The sequence below is a fragment of the Solanum stenotomum genome, chromosome 5 (assembly GCF_019186545.1).
Source record: "Solanum stenotomum isolate F172 chromosome 5, ASM1918654v1, whole genome shotgun sequence".
Lineage (NCBI taxonomy): Eukaryota > Viridiplantae > Streptophyta > Magnoliopsida > Solanales > Solanaceae > Solanum > Solanum stenotomum.
Genome location: NC_064286.1, coordinates 7,922,207 through 7,933,159, shown reverse-complemented (window position 1 = coordinate 7,933,159; position 10,953 = coordinate 7,922,207). Strand labels below are relative to the sequence as shown.

The 10,953-nt window shown below is 34.3% G+C and overlaps 1 protein-coding gene across 1 annotated transcript; it reads right to left on the bottom strand.

Moving 5' to 3' along the window:
- Positions 1–297: 297 nt before the first annotated feature.
- On the bottom strand, positions 298–935 carry LOC125863639 (uncharacterized). The gene is made up of 2 exons (XM_049543685.1): positions 802–935; positions 298–598 (listed from the first exon to the last, which is right to left on the bottom strand). The coding sequence occupies exons 1-2, from the start codon at positions 933–935 to the stop codon at positions 298–300; spliced, it is 435 nt and encodes a 144-aa protein (XP_049399642.1).
- Between the last annotated feature and the right edge of the window lie 10,018 nt (positions 936–10,953).

The window sequence follows — 10,953 nt, the reverse complement described above, 5'->3', positions numbered from 1 at the left end:
TTGGAAAGAGGACTCAAAGAACTTCGATTTGATACCTTATGGGCCACCTAAATCTTTATGTGCTGAAAATTATGGTCATTTGAAGTTAACAAAATACTAAAAACTGAAGCTTAACTTGTATGAATTTCTAGTTGACTTTTCAAAGTATGAGCTATTACAATCTCTCCCCCTTGAGAACATTCGTCCTCAAATGAGATTACACAAAGCCAAAAGGGAAAAGGGAAGCATCTAACAACCCCAACTCAAGTACATAACATGCAATTCACATAACTCAGCATATAAACTTAAAAGAGTACTTTACAAAGGATTAGTATATTGATTTGGAGTTTCTCCGCAAGGGAAGAGATGCAGGTATCTCTTCTTCATATCCTCATCAGCCTCCCAAGTCGCTTCTTCTACAAATTGATTCCTCCATAAGACCTTGACTGATCCAGCCACCTTGGTTCTCAGCTTGCAAAACTGACGATCAAGAATCTGAGCAGGCACCTCCTCATAAGATAGATTGTCCTTAATACCTATATTCAAGGATCGTCCATACATTTCTTCAACATAGAAATGTGAAACACCAGATGGATTGCTGCTAACTCTAACAGTAGCTCTAATTCATAAGCCACCTTGCCAACTCTTTTAGATATCTGGTAAGGATCAATATACCAGGGACTAAATTTCCCCTTCTTACCAAATCTCATAACACCATTCATGGGTGAAACCTTCAAGTAAGCCCAATAATCCACCTCAAAATCTAAGTCTTTTCTCCTAACATCTATATAGTATTTTTGTCGACTTTGCGCTGTCTTTAACCTTTCCGAAATAATATTCCCCTTCTCCGTGGCTTGATGAACCAGATCTAGGCCTATCAGCTCAGCTTCAGCAACTTCAAACCAACTAATAGGAAATCTACATCTTCTCCCATAAAAATCCTCACAATGAGCCATCTGAATACTGGAGTAATAGCTATTGTTGTAAGCAAACTCTATGAGAGGTAAGTGATCATTCCAATTACCTTTGAAATCAATCACACATGCCCTCAACATATCCTTTAATACCCAATGGTGGTTATGGTTCTTTCTCTTNTGTTATTATTAGTGTCTAAAGGATAAATTTTTCAAGATTTGTGTCTAAATGTTCAAATAAGTTTGAGAGTGACTATTTTTCCAACTCTCCCAAGAAACTAAATGCCTAAATTAATCAATGGCGATGAAAATGAAGACGACCCTCTTTTGTATTTTCGGTAAAAAAACCTAAGAACTTTCATATAATGGGCTTCAATATTATCTTATTGTTGTTTATTTTTAAAAAAGTAATAAAAGATTGAACCTAATGGCATGTTGCCATATGTTAAATTTTATTTAGATCTTTTATTAAAAGCAATCCCAAGAGAGAGAACAATATTACATTCTTCCTCCTGAAGCTTTCTGACCTTATCCACAATTCATAAGAGCATTTAGGAAATGCTAGAATTAAAATATAATTGGAAATCTTATGAAAAATACTTATACAAACATTGAAAGGAAGTCTTCAAAGATTGAGCATGTCAAGGACACTATTCTTAAAAAATATTGTGGAAATTTCTTAAATATCAAAAAGGTTAAACATAATAAGCCGCCTTAGCTAAAGTTTTCTTAATTATGCTCCATAACTATAATTTCGTTTGGTATGAGTATTTCTGTTTGTATAATTAGCTTGTCAATATACAAATAGGGTAAGTACAAATTGTGTATGTATACATTTAGGAATTTTTTAGAACTTATACGAATCAAATATATCAACAGGAAAATTATATACAAGTTAGGGTAAGCATATATAAATTTTGAATTTATACAATTAAGAAAATTTTGGATTTTTAAAATTAGGAACCGAATTATATAAATTTGGAATTTATACAATTAGGGGTCGAATTATATAAATTTTGTATGTGGGCCACATAATTATGATTGTAATTTAGTTACAAATGGTAATTTAATCACACTGTCTCAATGTTAACAAATTAACTAATATATATTTTCTTATCCGCATGGAAAAAATATTTCACCCGACATAGATTTGTAACCCAAATTCAACAAACACTTCTAGTATATAACTAAGAATTAGAAACTAATAAAGATTCTTTTAAACTCAACCCCAACACCATAAAATAAGTGATGACAGATTTCTCTAAGAGATATATATTCTTCTACTTCTCAAGTTGTAGAAGAAGACTAGATTTATAGGAAAAAAACCTACAATGGTAATAAGAAAATTAGTGACAAGGATTAATGTAATTAATTCAATGGTTAAACCATTTGTCACTCTAAATGATGGGAAACAGATAAAGTCATTAATAGATATTCAATGGTTGAAACATTTTCCTCCAACGTCTATAAATTATTACGAATGAAGAGGTCAACAATAATTAAAGACATGATAAATGCCTTTGAATAAAAATAAAAACATTAAAAGTCATCAATAAGATATCAAGGAATGAATCTAGATAGTAATATGATCAATAGCTTCTTTCTTTTTGAGATAGTAGAATCATTTTTCCAATAAATATAGACATCAAACACCTACGCCAAATAGAAACTATAAATAGAATCTTATAAGACATCTAGAGTGAGCAGATGTCACGCCCCAAGCCTACACCCTAGATATAGCCAGCACTCGAGAACCATCACTGGTCCCCAAGCGAACCCTTGACCTGGCTCAAAACTCAGTGGAAGACTTACTCACTAACATAGGAACTCAATTTAAATTATTAACTCATAAAATCTCATTAATAAAGTAGTTTAACTCAAAACAATTTGAAATACTCAAATAAACATAGGTGTTCAACTCCAGTCCTTAAACATCAACAAGGGAATACGGGAAATAAACTCCTCAACTACTATTGCCTATGAAACCTCTAAATAATACGATGGATGTCGGGACTAGAACCCCGACAACCTAAACAGAACAAAACCATAATGTGAAGCCCTCCGAAAAGCAAGGAGGCTCACCAAAGCTAGCTGAGATGCAATGGGATCAAGGAAGCGCCTATTGATGATCCTGAACACCTGTATTGGATCTGCATCATGAAAAGATGCAGGTCAAATGACGTAAGTACATTGAATGTATGAGTATGTATGGGAAAACTGAAAGTAGTAGATAACTGAACGGATACTCTAGGTAGACATACTCACCTCATCTCAAATCAAATATGAAAGCAACAATAAAAGATGCATTGTATAAAGCTTTTTAAAATAGTAAGTATCAACTCAATATGTATAAAAATACAATGATAAACTCTTTGGGAGATTCTCTAACCGGTGACCATAACTATGAGCTTCGTGATAATACATCGTCTCGCCACGCTGCCACAATTGTCCTATACCTTGTCGAGGTATAGAACACCTCAACTAAGTGGATCCACTAAGTTATACTTAAAAGCAATAAGGAATCATCTAAAAATTATGACCCTTTACCCATGTTGGCATACATGGTTTATGAGGATTTTGAGTTGTCTGAACTCATCCCCATATCGGTGATGAATAGTACTCCCAATAATATATATAACTCAAGCTCAAATGTTTAAAAACATAACTCTACCTCAATTTGAGATAATTACTCAAAAGATCCTCTTAAAAGAGGTAAGCTCTAAAACTTCTCTTAACTTGTAAACTCATTTAGTAATTAGTGTTTCTCTCTTTTAAATGTAAAAGTATTACATAATCGGTAATAATTAGTTCCCTTATACTCATTTTGAAACATGAAAGATAACTCTCCTCATTCTCACACTTATTTACTCAAGTCTTAAAACAAGTCATAGATAATTGCAAAAGACTTCTCAAAATGAGTCGAAAGGACTTTCTTGAACTTTCCTCTTAACCTTACTTTGATTTGAAAGTGTGAATTTAAGAGCAATGATTAGGATATAGGATCTCTCAATGATTAATGAAGGCTTAGATAGTTAGTAATAAGAAGCGAGTGAAGATACGATTTTACAAACCACTGGCGTGACGTGGAGGTGGAATTTAATTTTTGGTCGAGAAAATTTTTTAGACAAAGAACTCCGTATCCTCTTCGCGACGTGGAGAGGGGGTGATCATATGGAGGTAGAAATTTGAAATGCCTCCGTGACGCGGCCCTATTTTCAATTATTTGGCTCTTTTTTTTCCTCTCCCAAACTCGATTCAATTCACACCCAATGCCATTCCATTGTCCAATTTCACAAAATTTCATAAACCCAGAACATTTCCAATGAAACCCACATAATATTGTATCAAGAGACTTAATTCATTCGCGAAACCCTCGCCTCAAAAACTCAAAGAACTTCATTGTTAGCTAAAACACAAAAGCTTCCCAAAAACTCAATAAATTGACTTCAAAAATGAATTCTTGGGTAAAAGTTTACATGATTGATGTGAGGGCAAACAATCTCAACACTATGAAAGCTTACATATCTCAAAAGAACTAAGTTCTTGGAGGAGATCCACAAATCTTGAATGAACCCTTTAAACCTTTTTCTTTTTCTCCTTCGAAACGCTTTTCTCAACCCTAAGCGTTTAAGAATGAATGAAACTAACCTCAATCAATTTAGAACCCTATTTTAGTGAGAAAAACGTTTAGGCCTAGTGGGGGTAAGGAAAAGACCAAAATACCCCTCCTTAAAATGGATGAAATGCCTTAATTAGAAATGTTGTACTTAAACGGGCATAACTCCTTCATCCGAACTCAGAATTTAGCAAACTCAGTGGCGTTGGAAAGAGGACTCAAAGAACTTCGATTTGATACCTTATGGGCCACCTAAATCTTTATGTGCTGAAAATTATGGTCATTTGAAGTTAACAAAATACTAAAAACTGAAGCTTAACTTGTATGAATTTCTAGTTGACTTTTCAAAGTATGAGCTATTACAATCTCTCCCCCTTGAGAACATTCGTCCTCAAATGAGATTACACAAAGCCAAAAGGGAAAAGGGAAGCATCTAACAACCCCAACTCAAGTACATAACATGCAATTCACATAACTCAGCATATAAACTTAAAAAAGTACTTTACAAAGGATTAGTATATTGATTTGGAGTTTCTCCGCAAGGGAAAAGATGCAGGTATCTCTTCTTCATATCCTCATCAGCCTCCCAAGTCGCTTCCTCTACAAATTGATTCCTTCATAAGACCTTGACTGATCCAACCACCTTGGTTCTCAGCTTGCAAAACTGACGATCAAGAATTTGAATAGGCACCTCCTCATAGGATAGATTGTCCTTAATACCTATATTCAAGGATCGTCCATACACTTCTTCAACATAGAAATGTGAAACACCAGATGGATTGCTGCTAACTCTGACAGTAGCTCTAATTCATAAGCCACCTTGCCAACTCTTTTGGATATCCGGTAAGGATCAATATACCAGGGACTAAGTTTCCCCTTCTTACCAAATCTCATAACACCCTTCATGGGTGAAACCTTCAAGTAAGCCCAATAATCCACCTCAAAATCTAAGTCTTTTATCCTAACATCTATATAGTATTTTTGACGACTTTGCGCTGTCTTTAACCTTTCCAAAATAATATTCCCCTTCTCCATGGCTTGATGAACCAGATCTAGTCCTATCAGCTCAACTTCACCAACCTCAAACCAACTAATAGGAAATCTACATCTTCTCCCATAAAGATCCTCACAAGGAGCCATCTGAATACTGGAGTAATAGCTATTGTTGTAAGCAAACTCTATGAGAGGAAAGTGATCATTCCAATTACCTTTGAAATCAATCACACATGCCTTCAACATATCCTTTAATACCCAATGGTGGTTATGGTTCTTTCTCTTTTTCTTCAATATGAAAATGGAATATGTTGAAGCGAACAATTACTGCTCCAATTCTAAGTTGCTTCTTCATCAAAAATAACATCTCGGCTAATAACATTTTTCTTGGTAATAGGATTGAGTAAGTGATAAGCTTTTGATTTGTCTCTAAGAATAAGGAAAATGCATCTCTGACCTTTATACAACTTCTTCCTCATAGCATCTGGAATGTGTGCATATGTTATATACCCGAAAATCCAAAAATACTCAATATTTGGTTTACGCCTACTCCAAGCTTCATGAGGTGTCATATTTTGAATAGAGATGGTTGGACATATATTCAGTATATGAATGCTCCAACGAACAACTTCTGCCCAAAAGTCCCTTGGTAAACCACTTCTCTTCAAAAGACGACGCACCATATCAAGAATTGTTCGATTTTTCCTTTCACACACACCATTCTATTTAGGTGTGTAGGCTGCTGTAAGTTGCCTCTTAATTCCATGCTTTTCAAACAATTCTACAAATTCTTGTGAGGTCTATTCGCCACCCCGATCAGTCCACAAGCACTTAATTAGACAACTCGCAACATTTTCAGAAAGGACTTTAAACTTCTTAAAAGGTTTCAAAAAGCTTCAGATTTTTCTTTTAGGAAATAAACCCATATATTTTTGCTCTAATAAATAATGAAGCTAATGAACTAGTGTTTACCTCCATTAGATGTAGGATATTGGACCACATATATCCGAGTACACCAACTCTAGCACCTTCTTTGCTATTCACGACTTGCTTGCTGGAAATGGTTCACGGTGTTGCTTGCTAACAACACAATCTTCAAAGACTTCATTTGGAGATTCAATCTTTGAAAGACCCAATACCAATTATTTTTGCTTTAAAAACTTTAAGCTCTCAAAATTTAAATGTCCATAACGAAAATGCCACTTCCAGGCATTTTCTTTCATTTTTGCAGAAAGACAAGATTTTATGGAGTTGTGAAGATATAAAGGAAACAATCGATTTAACGACATGCTAATCTGAGCGATTAACCCCAAAGGAGGATTTCGTATCTTACAAACTCCACATTTGATATTAAGTTCATATCCCTTTTCTTGAAGCTGCCCAACACTCAATAAATTTGTCTTCAATGCAGAGAAAATAAAAGACCTCACCTATGGTATGAATCGAGTTGTTTTTGGTTAAGACTTGTACCTTTCCTTTACCCATGGCAGAGACCACTTAATTATTTCCAAATCTCACGGTGTCTTGAAAACTTTCATCCAACTCTGAGAATGCCTCTTTCTGCCCACACATGTGATTACTGCAACCGGTATCGAGATACCATAAATGAGTACTGGAAACTTCTCGTTGGAAGTATATGTCATCAAAAGTGAAACTTCCTCTTCTTCTTCCTTCGTTTCCCCATCTTCCTTTGATTCTGCAAAGTTAGATCTATCCCCACGATTCCTATTTAAATTGAAATGACATTCAGATCGATAGTGTCCAAATCGATGGCATCGATATCATTCAACTTGAGACTTATCTCGTCTTTTTTCCTTTTCCATAGAATCACCAGAACTACTCCTCTCCTTTTTATGGTGCAATTTTTTTCCTTTTCATTTGGCTTTCACCTGATTTGTTCCTTTCGATGATAACACTGCCTTCAATTCTACTTCATCCTTGTCTTGTAGATTTATTTTCTGCTCATGAACCAACAAGGATCCCTGCAACTCGTCAATAGAAAGAGTGCTAATATATTTGGATTTTTAAATTGAGTAAACAATATAGTTGAACTTTGTCGTCATTGAGCAAAGTATTTTCTCAACAATGGTAACATCCTCAAAAAATTCGCCATGAATTCACATTTTATTTGTGATAGTCAACTTCCTAGAGAAATAATCTGATACCGATTCACCAACTTGCATACGCAAAGCCTTGAACTCACCACATAGTGCTTGAAGCTACACTCTCTTTGCCTTCGTTGTTCCTTGAGACTTCTTCTTCATGGAATCCAATATTTATTTAGAAGTATCTTTGCAAAGAATTATTTCCAGTATTGAACGATCAATAGTCTGAAAAAGGTAATTATTTGCTTTGAGATCCTTTAACCTTGGACTATCCAACTTTGCCTTTTGTGCTTCCGATAAGACAGTACATGTTGTTGGCCCTTGCACGCCAATACTAACAACATGTCAAAACTCTTTGGATCTAAGGAAGTTCTCCATCAACATGCTCCAATGGTCATAATGACCATCGAAGCGCGGAATAACATCCTGAACAAAGCTTTCAGAAGCCATCTTTTATTGCTGCAAATAGTACTCCAAAAAAGAAAAAAACTTTCTGGCTCGGATATCAAATGACATAAATCAACAACAGTAAATTGAAAATAAAAGACTCTGCAAATGCGGAAGTTTTCTTTGTATAGAAGCTTAACAAAATACTTTGTTACAAGAGTCTTAAATAGATGAAAAACTAGTAAACAAATGAGCACATTTAATCTCCTAGAAAATCTTACTCCACTATTCCTAATTCCTGAAGACTGGGAAACAACTTATTTGACTCCTAAACAAATGCAACAACTAAACGACTACTCCATAAACCTAACTAAATTTGTGTCCTACATGTATTATGGCACATATGACTCATGTGTCTACTCGTTCAACTTTATATAAGTTTAAGTATCTATTTGTGCAAGCCCAAAATTGAAGTGCATAAATATGAATGAGGTCAAGTTAAAGGGTATATCTATTATACTATATAGAAGAGCCATGAGAAGGACGACCACTAGCATTTTAGTAATTTTAACATTATTTAAGGGAAAAATAATAATTGTATAATTAATGACCAAAATGAAAATCTAGAAGAATCCATACATGTCTTTACTTTTGAAATTGGTCCATAAAGATATTTTTGTTATTGTGTTAAAATGAAGANGAAAGCCATTCGAACAACCAAAAAGCAGAACTCGGTTGAGTGAATGCACACCCGAGTGTACCTTAACAAAGCAAGCGCCAAAAGCCTGCCCAGTATCAAACCAATCGCAAATGTGTAAACCAAGCGAACCAATAGTTGTATGAGGGCCAAGAAATTCTGCAAAAATATCTCTCTTCCGCATTATATCGAACACCTTGCAGTCAAACTCCATGTCAAGCTTATGTCTGTAACCTTTAACTGGAAAAGTCAGTTCCTTAACTGAGAAGGACAAACGAGAAAATTCAAGCTCGGTAGTGTCAATAGAAGCACTGAACAGAACAGAGGGGGCCATGGTCTTTTGTATTGTATATCCAACATCATGAATAGGAAGTTGAGAATCCAAATGTGATTTCACGGTATCAGCAATCTCGGTGTCATTATCATCGCAAGCTGACTCTAGCACAGAGGTGATAGTTTTAGCATCTGAAATCTCTGGGGTATCAGTGAAAATGGAGTCCAATCGCATCTCCTCCTGCAGCAATGACCGCACATGACAAATAGAAGAGAGCATACACTTGTTTTTTGCTTGTAGCTCCTTCATCGATTCTTGCAGCACCTTCAAAGATTCAGATAGGGTGTTGAATTGATCATCAAGCATGGAAGAAGGGTAAAGAGGCATGGAGTACGAACAATGAAAGCACCAATGTAATGAACTCATATTGTATTCAAATAGATAATTGGAATTACACGTACAATTATAAGAGTTCATGCAAACTAGTAACCAATCCTTCCAAAGGAAGAAGTAGAAATAAAAAGGAAGAATGGGAAAGATTCCAGATTAACCTAAGAAACTAAGAAATAAGATACAAGTTCATAGCATAACCCTAATTGAGTATTTCCCTCTTATATATATAGGAATCTTCATAGGGTCCCAAATGTAATTTGGCATCTTCTCACATAGGTCCTCCAGCTAAGTTATATTCGTAACAAAAGGTCTGGTCATGCTACTCATGATTCTCTACGGAGTTAATCCCTACTATTCGTCGATTAAAAGTCTGGTCTTATCATCTATGAAGTCGACACACTTAGGCTACGGCCTAACGCCCTGGGAGATTCGTCCGCGCTTCGAGGTCCGGGCTCTGTACGCTTTAGATGGGCGGCTCTTGTTGGTTACTTGAAGGTCATTCGCGGTTAGAGTTTTTTTATTTCTGTGACTAAAAATAACTAACAACAATATAAAAGTGAGAGTCCTAAAGTACTACAAAATTGGATATCAAAATGTTCATAAAAGATTGAATGATTACTCTTTAAACTCAATTTAATTCTTATAATGATTCCTATGACGGTGAGTAATTTAAATTAATAAAAAAAAATATGAAATTGTCCTTTACTTTGGATACAAGAAAGTAGATTCATTGAATTAGAATCAACTTATTTTTTGAGTTTCAAAACTAGCATTGTCATAGTACATATATTATATATAATGCAAAATTTATATCAATTCTACCGTTTAAACTTTTAACTCTTTAATTAGTTTTCCAATTGCTCCATCAACCTTTTCATTTGCATATAATTGGGAGGGAATTGTGAAATCTTAAATTGCAAATTTATATAATTTTTTCCAAAAAAATATGTGAAATTATATTGAGCCCGTATCACGGGCCTTAAATTATGTAGTATTTATATATTATGCCTATTTAAAATCATAATGAAAGTTAGCTAAACTTTTTAGTTTGTTGGTTCTAAACTAAATCCCCCACCCCCAAACAAATAACTTTAATATATATTAGTATATAATAAGACTGAGAGAGATAAAGCATGCAAAAATATATTACTTACAATCCAACCTGGAAAAATAGAAACTCAATCAAGTAAAAACGAAATAGAAAACTTGGCTAAATATATGTGACTGCCAATTGTTTATCACTTCTGAGTTATAAAGTCAATACTCCTTCCGTTTAAAAAAGAATGATCTCCTTTCCTTTTTTAATTTGTTTAAAAAAGAATGATCTCCTTTCCTTTTTTAATTTGTTTAAAATAGAATGATTTTTTTTTTTGGTAACATTTTCATTTTAGATTTCCACATGACATGTTTAAGGCCACAAAATTAAAGGGTAATTTAGTACATTTGATATAATTTTAATTTAGGACCACAAGATTCAAAAATTTTCTTTATTTTCTAAGACTTCGTGCNCGAATTTTTCATTGCTCTCGAATACATTCCTTGGTTGTCCAATACATTGCAAATAATATATATAACTTCATGGAAGGGATATATCC

Bases quoted from the DNA above. Each gene is read 5' to 3' on its own strand.
- LOC125863639 (XM_049543685.1), bottom strand. From the start codon at position 935: ATGGCTCATTGTGAGGATTTTTATGGGAGAAGATGTAGATTTCCTATT. The intron at 599-801 runs GTTAAAGACAGC...CTTATGAATTAG, and splicing joins GGGAATATTATTTCGGAAAG to AGCTACTGTTAGAGTTAGCA.